The sequence below is a fragment of the Salvelinus alpinus genome, chromosome 24 (assembly GCF_045679555.1).
Source record: "Salvelinus alpinus chromosome 24, SLU_Salpinus.1, whole genome shotgun sequence".
NCBI classification, from domain to species: Eukaryota; Metazoa; Chordata; class Actinopteri; order Salmoniformes; family Salmonidae; genus Salvelinus; species Salvelinus alpinus.
The window spans coordinates 13917046-13929315 of NC_092109.1; the positions used below are offsets into that span (position 1 = coordinate 13917046).

Below are 12270 nucleotides of genomic sequence, written 5' to 3' on the forward strand. Positions count from 1 at the left end.
TCTCGAAGTGCTGGAGGCAGCAAACAATGAGATTTACATCCTGATATCAATATGTATTAGTGAATAAGGTACACAACATGACCAAAAGTATTTGGACACCTGCTTGTCTAACATCTCATTCCAAAATCATGGCCATTAATATGGAGTTGGTCCCCCCTTTGGTGCTATAACAGCCTACACTCTTCTCGGAAGGCTTCCACTAGATGTTGTAACATTGCTGCGGGGACTTGCTTCCATTCAACCACAAGAGCATTAGTGTGGTCGTGCACTGATGTTGGGTGATTAGGCCTGGCTCTCAGTCGGCAGTCCAATTCATCCCAAAGGTGTTTGATGGGGTTGAGGTCAGGGCTCTATGCAGGCCAGTCAAGTTCTAACACACCGATCTCGACAAACGATTTCTGTATAGACCACACTTTGTGCACGGGTGCATTGTCAAGCTGAAACAGGAAAGGGCCTTTCCCAAACTGTTGCCACAAAGTTGGAAGCACAGAATAGTCTAGATTGTCATTGTAGGCCTAACTCGAACCATGAAAAAAGCCCCAGAACATTATTCCTCCTCCACCAAACTTTACAGTTGGCACTATGCAATCGGACAGGTAGTGTTCTCCTGGCATCCGCCAAACCCAGATTTGTCGTCTCACTACCAGATAGTGAAGCGTGATTCATCACTCCAGAGAATGCTTTTCCACTGCATTGAACTGCATCCATATATTATGCCAACAAAGCCTTACTCTACGTCATGGAATTCGCAGTCAAATAAAACCTATTTTTAAAACCTCTTATAAAGTATATATGATGTCTGTTTGTTTCATATCTGCGAAGTAGTTAAAACGCTGTCAGTTCCACTTTAAGTGATGTTTGGTTAGAGGAGTTATAGTTATTCCCCAGATTCATATGGAGATGTTCAGACGGTTACTTTCCCACTGTAGATGAGGATATCTCCTTGGTTGTCACGGCCGTTGTAAGGAGGAGACCAAGGCGCAGCGTGGTATGCGTACATTCTTATTTATTTTAACGAATGAACACTGAACAAACTAACAAAATAACAAAACGAACCGTGAAGCTATATGGATAGGGCAGACAGGCAACTAAACATAGAACAAGAACCCACAAACACCAAAGGGAAAATGGCTACCTAAATATGATCCCCAATCAGAAACAACGATAAACAGCTGCCTCTGATTGGGAACCATATCAGGCCACCATAGACATACAAAACACCTAGACCTACAACAACCCTTGACATACAAAAACCCTAGACAATACAAAAACTAACGTACCCACTCTAGTCACACCCTGACCTAACCAAAATATAAAGAAAACAGAGATATCTCAGGTCAGGGCGTGACATTGGTTGAGGGCCATGTTGGAGAAACGGCTGGACTTCTATGTATTATTTAACCACTGTCTTTCTTCGCTGGAGTCACATTCATGAATGTGTAAACTAACTAGTTTCAAATGTGGAACGTGGAAGATGTGTTCCATGACGCAAAACGAAAGCTAGACAGTTAGGGAGCATAGAAAATTCCAAAAACTATGAATAGTTTCAAGTTTCTAATTTTATTAGCCGTATATACGGTAGAGGTTGACCGATTATGATTTTTCAACGCCGATACCGATACCGATTATTGGAGGACCAAAAAAGCCGATACCGATTAATCAGACGATTTTTAAAATGTATTGTTTGCTCCCTTAAATTTATTTGTAATAATGACAATTACAACAATACTGAATGAACACTTATTTTAACTTAATATAATACATCAATAAAATCAATTTAGCCTCAAATAGATAATGAAACATGTTCAATTTGGTTTAAATAATGCAAAAACTAAGTGTTGTAGAAGAAAGTAAAAGTGCAATATGTGCCATGTAAGAAAGCTAACATTTAAGTTCCTTGCTCAAAACAGGAGAACATATGAAAGCTGGTGGTTCCTTTTAACATGCGTCTTCCATATTCCCAGGTAAGAAGTTTTAGGTTGTAGTTATTATAGGAATTATAGGACTATTTCTCTCTATACCATTTGTATTTCATATACCTTTGACTATTGGATGTTCCTATAGGCACTTAACTATTGCCAGTGTAACAGTATAGCTTCCGTCCCTCTCCTCGCCCCTACCTGGGCACGAACCAGGAACACATCGACAACAGCCACCCTCGAAGCAGCGTTACCCATGCAGAGCAAGGGGAACAACTACTCCAAGTCTCAGAGCGAGTGACGTTTGAAACGCTATTAGCATGCACCCCGCTAACTAGCTAGACATTTCACATCGGTTACACCAGCCTAATCTGGGGAGTTGATAGGCTTGCATTCATAAACAGCAGAGCTGCTGGCAAAACACACGAAAGTGCTGTTTGAATGAATGCTTACGAGCCTGCTGGTGCCCACCATCGCTCAGTCAGACTGCTCTATCAAATCATAGACTTAATTATAACATAATAACACACAGAAATACGATCCTTAGGTCATTAATATGGTCGAATCTGGAAACTATCATCTCGAAAACAAAACATGTATTCTTTCAGTGAAATACGGAACCGTTCTGTATTTTATCTAACGGGTGGCATCCATAAGTCTAAATATTCCTTTTACATTGCACAACCTTCAATGTTATGTCATAATTACGTAAAATTCTGGCAAATTAGTTCGCAATGAGCCAGGCTGCCCAAAATGTTGCATATACCCTGACTCTGCGTGCAATGAACGCAAGAGAAGTGACACAATTTCACCTGGTTAATATTGCCTGCTAACCTGGATATCTTTTAGCTAAATATGCAGGTTTAAAAATATATACTTCTGTGTATTGATTTTAAGAAAGGCATTGATGTTTATGGTTAGGTACACGTTGGAGCAACGACAGTCCTTTTTCGCGAATGCGCACTGCATCGATTATATGCAACGCAGGACACGCTAGATAAACTAGTAATATCATCAACCATGTGTAGTTAACTAGTGATTATGATTGATTGATTGATTGTTTTTTATAAGATAAGTTTAATGCTAGCTAGCAACTTAGCTTGGCTTTTTACTGCATTCGCGTAACAGGCGGGCTCCTCGTGAGGCAGGTGGTTAGAGCGTTGGACTAGTTAACCGTAAGGTTGCAAGATTGAATCCCTGAGCTGACAAGGTAAAAATCTGTCGTCCTGCCCCTGAACAAGGCAGTTAACCCACCGTTCCTAGGCCGTCATTGAAAATAAGAATGTGTTCTTAACTGACTTGCCTAGTTAAATAAAGGTGTAAAAATAAATAATAATAATAAATACAAAAAATCTGCAAAATCGGCGTCCAAAATGACCGATTTCCGATTGTTATGAAAACTTGAAATCGGCCCCAATTAATCGGCCATTCCGATTAATCGGTCGACCTCTAATATACGGGATACACATGGTAAACACTCTCCACTGAAATTCTTACTTGCACGTTACTTCTGGATAATGCAACAACAATAAGAAACAATAAAAGATAAGAATACGAAGATAAGGTACATGGCGCAGTGGAATAGATCAAAGATTTGAGCATAATACAGGAAGTACAATACAGGAAGGCACAATTTATAGTCCAATATTTACATGTGTTTTGGGGGAGGATTGAGGGCAAGAGTTTAAATTCTGCAGTAATTAGCAATCAAAATAAGAGTCTAGTAGTAGCAGTTGTGATGTGTGTGTAGCATGAATACACTGAGTGCACAAAACATTTAGGACACCTGCTCTTTCCATGACATAGACTAACCAGGTGAATCCAGGTGAAAGCTATGATCCCTTATTGATGTCACTTGTTAAATCCACTTCAATCAGTGTAGATGAAGGGAAGGAGACAGGTTAAAGAAAGAATGTTAAGCCTTGAGACAATTGAGACAAGGATTGTGTGTGTGCCATTGAGAGGGTGAATGGGCAGGACAGAAGATTTAAGTGCCTTTGAACACGTTATGGTAGAAGGTGCCAGGCGCACCGGTTTGAGTGTGTCAAGAACTGCAACGCTGCTGGGTTTTTCACGCTCAAATGTTTCCCGTGTGTATCAAAAATGGTCCACCACCCAAAGGACATCCAGCCAGCTTGACACAACTGTGGAAAGCATTGGAGTCAACATGGGCCTGCATCCCTGTGGAACGCTTTCGACACCTTGAAGAGTCCAAGCCCAGACGAGTTTGAGGCTGTTCTGAGGGGCAAAAGGCGGTGCAACTCAATATTAGGAACATGTTCCTAATGTTTTGTACACTCAGTGTATATTTTTAAAAACTCTCTCTCTCTCTGTAGGAAAGTGTGGTGGACTGTCGGCTCTCAGACCTTCGTGTGGAGGACACTGTAGAAAATGTCCCTACGCTGACAAGGACAGGCAGAGACTGGGGAGACTGGACTACATGCTGCCGAGGCTGCAGACAGAGCTGAGGGACAGTCACACCCTCACAGGACACACCCTCACAGCCCAGGTGAGCACACTACGATAGGCCAGGGTAAGAGGACACACCCTCACAGCCCAGGTGAGCACACAACGATAGGCCAGGGTAAGAGGACACACACTCCTTCCCAGTTGAGATGGTTTGGGATGAGTTGGAGAGCAGAGTGAAGGAAAAGCAGCCAACAAGTGCTCAGCATATGTAGGAACTCCTTCAAGACTGTTAGAAAAGCATTCCAGGTGAAGCTGGTTGAGAGAATGCCAAGAGCGTGCAAAGCTGTCATCAAAGCAAATGGTATAAAATATATGAGTAGGTGTCTTAAAACTTTTGACCGGTAGTGTAATTGTTGTGTTATTTGTTCACTCAGGTTCCCTTTATCTAATATTAGGTTTTGTAGAAGATCTGATAACATTCAGTATAAAAAATATGCAAAAATAGAGAAAATCAGAAAGGGGGCAAATAGTTTTCAATGGCACTGTAGCTTGAACTAGCCTACAAAAAAAACGTATGCCTGTTCTTTTCCCGCAATCCAAGCGTATTTGGTGTGTCATCATAGTGGTCTCTGACTTGTGGTCAGACTCCCTCTGGCGGAACAAACTTAAACTCGCCTTTTTTAAATGTTGAATGTCAAAAAATAGAAAGGTGTCATAAAGTATGCTTTCTGAATTTAAAAGTAATCCTAGAAATAATCATCCAGTTTTTCAAAGTATCTGTAATTTGATTACAACATTTTTGCTGGTAACGTAACAGATTACTGTTACAGTTTTTTTTGTTTGTAATCAGTTACAGGTAACGGATTACATGTAATCTGTTTCTCCCCAACCCTGTTTATAGGAAGCGCTGGGACAGGTCGTCTGGATACTGGACAGCCAATAAATTGGCAGATGCAAACAGAAAATCATTTTTAGCGGACAACAGTTCTTGAGGGCTCAAACCAAAAAAAGTGGTTTGAGTTGTGTGGTTGCAATATCAACTGTCCCTTATCTCTGGTATATCTTGCCATGCATCATTCAAGACTACATTTAAATTGTGGGCAGCGCAATGGGCATATAATGCACAATGTCTCAGGAAAGACTGTCTGGGTTGTCAATACTTGGTAAAGAAAACAGTTGGGCCCGCAACCTGGACCTACAGGCCTTGGTGAAAACATTTACACACAAAAATGCAAGGTGACGCAGTCGCATACTGTAGCTACTATAGGCCTCTATGTATAAAAAAAGCACAGACACAGAGATTCTTTTTTCTAAGAGAAAAAGAGAGAAAGAGAAGCAGAAAGAGGACTTCAGAAGACAGGGGAGGCTCTCAAATTGAATTTGATTGAATGTACCTTGATTGCAGCCCGTGGCTATTAGCCAGACAAAACCTCCCGAGTTCAACAATGATGGCTAAATTTATCCTCAAGCCAACTACTTTTCCCTCATTGTTAGGCTATTTGATGTGTAATTCTTATAACAAGTTTATAAATAGCTGCTAAATACTGTATACAACTATAGATAGTAGTCTCGACTGCATAATGAAACAATCCAAGGCAAGCTTGTGTTTTGAGGGTGGACTGATTGCATTATTTGGCATTATTAGACTGGTTTAACACACAACAACTTTCTATCCAAGCTGGGAGAGAGCGTGAGGACGACTCATGTCATGCAGGTTCAAGTAGGCTGCACAGGGCAGTTGTATATTCAAAAATATCTATTGGTTGCTGATTACTATGCGACTATGTATCGAACCACACAGTATGGCAGCCTTGCGGCACCGTGTATAACTTCGTGAAATGTCAGGCTTAACATGTGAAAATGACAACCAAATAGGCCTACAAATAAACATTTATTCATTAGCTAAAGCAAAGCTATAGGCTACATGCCTTGGCACCACAGAAAGCCTATCATTGCTTTGCATAGACATGTTGCAATTTTAGCACCGTGGACAGCAATCGGTAGTCTATTCTTTGTGAGTGGCTGTCTGGCTGACTCATTAGATTTAGAGGGGGGGGCTCTGACCTTGTGGGAGGTGTCCAGAGAAACTGCGTTACGCCAGTGGCAGGAAGGTGCGAACACACATTAACACCACAAACATACGCCGGCAAGCAGGCAGGCAGGCAGGCACACACACACAACAATCCAAGGCAATCCAATAAACATGCAAATGTACAAGACACACATGGTTGGACACACATTCATACCACTGAAAGTAAACATGCCGGTGAAAACCTAATTTCTTATTCACCCTGAAGATGAAAGCGACATGAGAACGGAGAGGAGCAGCCTCACAAATAATATCCATGGCACCTTAATAAGTCATAACTCTACATCCCTTCACTATACAACGTAGGGATGCGAGGAGATAGATATGGCCTCAAGCATGCAGCAGGCCTATATCACCATCTCCACATCTCCACTCTGAGGTAAACACACAACAAGAGCCAGTCACTCAGATGCTGAAGGGAATGGGGCTAGTAGTGGAAACAGTTCAAATGGGAACAATCATCTCTCCACAGAGAAATGTAGATGTGCCTTTGGATGCTGTAACCCTGGAGTAGTAGTAATCCAAATATGACAAATACATGTAACTGACAAATGCTTTGTGGGCAACAAAAACGACTTGAATCTGCTATAATGCATTATAACACTTGCTATAAGAAAAGCATAATAAAAATCGGTATATACTGTGAGTTAAAACATGCAGGCCTTACCTCTGCGACAGGCACTCCCTCTGGTGGACGGCAGTGCAGCACAATCATGCCTTTAATGGGCACCTCCCTCCCCTGGGGGTCCTGCTCAAAGTTCTTCCTCAGGTCTGGGAGAGGGGAGGGACACAGGGAGACAGGATTAGGGCTGTTGCGGTGACCGTATTACCGCCACACTGGCAGTGATGAGTCATGACTGCAGTAAAATTCCATGTGACCGTTGAGTCACGATAATCTCCTTTTATGCACTCTGGACATGCTTTGGTAGTGAGTAGCCAATTTGCTAACTACCATCGGGTCCTAATGGCCTGGCACTCAGGGCTCTATTGTCCCTCTAAACACTCCTGAAGTCAATGCAAATACAATGGAAAATCACATCAAAGACTTATCCTCAAAACAGTAGTCCTATAGTACTTTTAAAACTCACCTCACGGTGTCACGGATCCCTCTGGAACTTTCATTACGCACACCTGGCCCCTATTCCCAGTGATTAGTAATTGTATAAGTGTGCCCTTGGTTTACCAGAGTCCTGTAGATTATTGTTACAATGTCCGTTGGTGCGTGTGAGTACCTGTGCTGTGTGTTTTGGCTTTCGTGCCATTGTGGATTGCGCAGATGATTACGAGTCTCGTCCTGTGTGTTAATCATTGTGCGTTTGTGTTATTTATTCAAGGTACTCCTCGCTCTTTTGTTTGGGTTTCTACCCTGTGTTTTGTATAGTGTTTGTTTGGTCTTCGTCCCGTGCCTTTACACGACACGCCATAATTTGGGTGTAATAGAAAAAACTATTACGCATTCCTGCGTCTGTCTCCCGATCCGTATACCAGCGTGACACACCGTGATGACCAATTTAAAGAAAGAAGTTCAACAGCAGGTTGAAACGGTGTAAAACATGGTCGTTGTGGATGTTGTTTCAAAGCCTAACACAACGAAATGGACAGCGCTTTCTAAGATAACGATTCATTAAAAACAGTCATACGCATATTAGTGCTTATGCACATGCATAGATTCATGAGCTCCAGCCGAATGGAAAAACCTTAAAATGATGATTGTGCCCTTTTACAATACACAAAACAAGAGTGATTTAAAATGTCTTTGGCATATAATTGGTCTAGCCTATACTCCAAAATCAAACAAATTATAGTAATTGCCTTTGAGTGTGGACTGTGTTATTATGCATACTGGATGGACTGGTTACCTTATGCTACGCTCCAAAATCTATATCCATGAGTCTGGGAGAGAACGTATAGCCCTAGGCGATGCTGTTGGTTCATTGATTGTGCAGGGCAGCATACAGTCATTTCTATTTCATTTTGAATAGGGAATTTTTAAAATGTTCATAATTGATTGGTTGACACATTACCTTTAGCTATACAGAATATCTCACCACCCTTTCCTCCTAACATGTTTTCACAACAAAACATATTTCACTAAACTGTTGACAGCAAATCTGCATGAAAGGAATAAAGGAGAGAGAGGAGATGGAAACACATGGTGGTGAGATATTCTGTATAGATATTACCGATTACTTGGCTATTTAAAATAAAAAAATCTAATCTGTTGGTATGGTTCTGCTACTCACAGGCGATGCGTACGGTGGCCTTGCGGCTCTTGGAGGTGCCCAGGTGGCTCCAGGCCACACACAGACACCAGTAGTCCTCAGGGCCATGGAAGTCCTCCACCTGCTGACGGGACACGTTGATCATCACCTCCCGGATCTTCAGCCCTGCAGGAACACACAGATTATAATCCCAAATTACCAACACAGTTTACCATCACAGATTACATAATCCAAATATATCCCAGATGATCAGAAACTTGAAATCGCTAAAATGATCAAAACAGATTATCACACAACGTAATCAGAAGACTTGGTGAGACGTAAAAGACAGGTGATTAAATATCCATTCGATAAGAGATTATCAGTCCCAAACAGATGAAGAGGTGTGCAGAGAGACGAGTGTCTTTCATATTATTATCCACAGATTACTCTGAAGCCTGACAAATCTATATAAAGACATTTTCTTATTATCATCATTTTGACTATCACTCAGATACAGTGTCTTGCAAAAGTATTCATCCCCCTTGGCGTTTTTTCTATTTTGTTGCATTACAACCTGTAATTTAAATTGATTTTTATTTGGATTTCATGTAATGGGCATACACAAAATAGTCCAAATTGGTGAAGTGAAATGGAAAAAAATTACTTGTTTCAAAAAGTGGTGCGTGCATACAGTGGGGAGAACAAGTATTTGATACACTGCCGATTTTGCAGGTTTTCCTACTTACAAAGCATGTAGAGGTCTGTAATTTTTATCATAGGTACACTTCAACTGTGAGAGACGGAATTTAAAACAAAAATCCAGAAAATCACATTGTATGATTTTTAAGTAATTAATTCGCATTTTATTGCATGACATAAGTATTTGATACATCAGAAAAGCAGAACTTAATATTTGGTACAGAAACCTTTGTTTGCAATTACAGAGATCATACGTTTCCTGTAGTTCTTGACCAGGTTTGCACACACTGCAGCAGGGATTTTGGCCCACTCCTCCATACAGACCTTCTCCAGATCCTTCAGGTTTCGGGGCTGTCGCTGGGCAATACGGACTTTCAGCTCCCTCCAAAGATTTTCTATTGGGTTCAGGTCTGGAGACTGGCTAGGCCACTCCAGGACCTTGAGATGCTTCTTACGGAGCCACTCCTTAGTTGCCCTGGCTGTGTGTTTCGGGTCGTTGTCATGCTGGAAGACCCAGCCACGACCTATCTTCAATGCTCTTACTGAGGGAAGGAGGTTGTTGGCCAAGATCTCGCGATGCATGGCCCCATCCATCCTCCCCTCAATACGGTGCAGTCATCCTGTCCCCTTTGCAGAAAAGCATCCCCAAAGAATGATGTTTCCACCTCCAAGCTTCACGGTTAGGATGGTGTTCTTGGGGTTGTACTAATCCTTCTTCTTCCTCCAAACACGGCGAGTGGAGTTTAGACCAAAAAGCTCTATTTTTGTCTCATCAGACCACATGACCTTCTCCAATTCCTCCTCTGGATCATCCAGATGGTCATTGGCAAACTTCAGACGGGCCTGGACATGCGCTGGCTTGAGCAGGGGGACCTTGCGTGCGCTGCAGGATTTTAATCCATGACGGCGTAGTGTGTTACTAATGGTTTTCTTTGAGACTGTGGTCCCAGCTTTCTTCAGGTCATTAACCAGGTCCTGCCGTGTAGTTCTGGGCTGATCCCTCACCTTCCTCATGATCATTGATGCCCCACGAGGTGAGATCTTGCATGGAGCCCCAGACCGAGGGTGATTGACCGTCATCTTGAACTTCTTCCATTTTCTAATAATTGCGCCAACAGTTGTTGCCTTCTCACCAAGCTGCTTACCTATTGTCCTGTAGCCCATCCCAGCCTTGTGCAGGTCTACAATTTTATCCCTGATGTCCTTACACAGCTCTCTGGTCTTGGCCATTGTGGAGAGGTTGGAGTCTGTTTGATTGAGTGGGTGGACAGGTGTCTTTTATACAGGTAACGAGTTCAAACAGGTGCAGTTAATACAGGTAATGAGTGGAGAACAGGAGGGCTTCTTAAAGAAAAACTAACAGGTCTGTGAGAGCCGGAATTCTTACTGGTTGGTAGGTGATCAAATACTTATGTCATGCAATAAAATGCGAATTAATTACTTAAAAATCATACAATGTGATTTTCTGGATTTTTGTTTTAAATTCCGTCTCTCACAGTTGAAGTGTACCTATGATAAAAATTACAGACCTCTACATGCTTTGTAAGTAGGAAAACCTGCAAAATCGGCAGTGTATCAAATACTTGTTCTCCCCACTGTATGTATTCACCCACTTTGCTATGAAGCCCCTAAATATGATCTGGTGCAACCAATTACCCTCAGAAGTCACAATATTAGTTAAATAAAGTCCACCTGTGTGCAATCTAAATGTCACATGATCTCAGTCTATATACACCTGTTCTGAAAGGCCCCAGAGTCTGCAACACCACTAAGCAAGGGACACCACCAAGCAAGCAGCACCATGAAGACCAAGGAGCTCTCCAAACAGGTCAGGGACAAAGTTGTGGAGAAGTACAGATCAGGGTTGGGTTATAAAAACATATCCAAAACTTTGAACATCTCACGGAGCACCATTAAATCCATTATTACATTTTTTAAAGAATATGGCACCACAACAAACCTGCCAAGAGAGGTACGCCCACCAAAACTGATGGACCAGGCAAGGAGGGCATTAATCAGATAGGCAACAAAGAGACCAAAGATAACCCTGGAGCTGCAAAGCTCCATATGACCACTTTAAGCCATACACTCCACACAGCTGGGCTTTACGGAAGAGTGGCCAGAAAAAAGCCATCGCTTAAAGAAAGAAATAAGCAAACATGTTTGGTGTTCGCCAAAAGACATGTGAGAGACACCCCAAACATATGGAAGATGGTACTCTGGTCAAATGACACTAAAATTGATATTTTTGGCCATCAAGGAAAATGTCTGGTGCAAACCCAACACCTCTCATTACCCCGTGAACACCATCCCCACAGTGAAGCACGGTAGTGCGGATGTTTTTCATTCGCAGGGACGGGGAAACTGGTTAGAATTGAAGGAATGATGAAACTGGTTAGAATTGAAGGAATGATGAAACTGGTTAGAATTGAAGGAATGATGGATGGCGCTAAATACAGGGAAATTCTTGAGGGAAACCTGTTTCAGTCTTCCAGAGATTTGAGACTGGGACAGAGGTTCACCTTCCAGCAGGACAATGACCCTAAGCATACTGCTTAAGCAACACTCGAGTGATTTAAGGGGAAACATTTAAATGTCTTGGAACGGCCTAGTCAAAGCCCAGACCTCAATCCAATTGAGAATCTGTGGTATGACTTAAAGATTGCTGTACACCAGCGGAACCCATCCAACTTGAAGGAGCTGGAGCAGTTTTTCCTTGAAGAATGGGCAAAATTCCCAGTGGCTAGATGTGCCAAGCTTGTAGAGACATACCCCAAGAGACTTGCAGCTGTAATTGCTGAAAAAGGTGGCTCTACAAAGTATTGACTTTGGGGGGGTCAATAGTTATGCACGCTCAAGTTTTCTGTTTTTTTGTCTTATTTCTTGTTTGTTTCACAATAAAAATATTTTGCATCTTCAAAGTGGTAGGCATGTTGTGTAAATCAAATCA

The 12270-nt window shown here is 42.0% G+C and overlaps 1 protein-coding gene across 6 annotated transcripts in view; it reads right to left on the reverse strand.

Moving 5' to 3' along the window:
- The window catches only part of LOC139552206 (netrin receptor UNC5D-like), a 324682-nt gene that overhangs the window by 73306 nt on the left and 239106 nt on the right, over positions 1-12270 (reverse strand). For all 6 annotated transcript variants that reach the window (XM_071363703.1, XM_071363702.1, XM_071363701.1 and 3 more), the window contains exons 3-4: positions 8661-8804; positions 7085-7188 (exon numbers count right to left, since the gene is read on the reverse strand). In XM_071363703.1, the coding sequence (XP_071219804.1) occupies positions 7085-7188; positions 8661-8804 (248 nt within the window). The remainder of the gene's footprint in view (positions 1-7084; positions 7189-8660; positions 8805-12270) is intronic.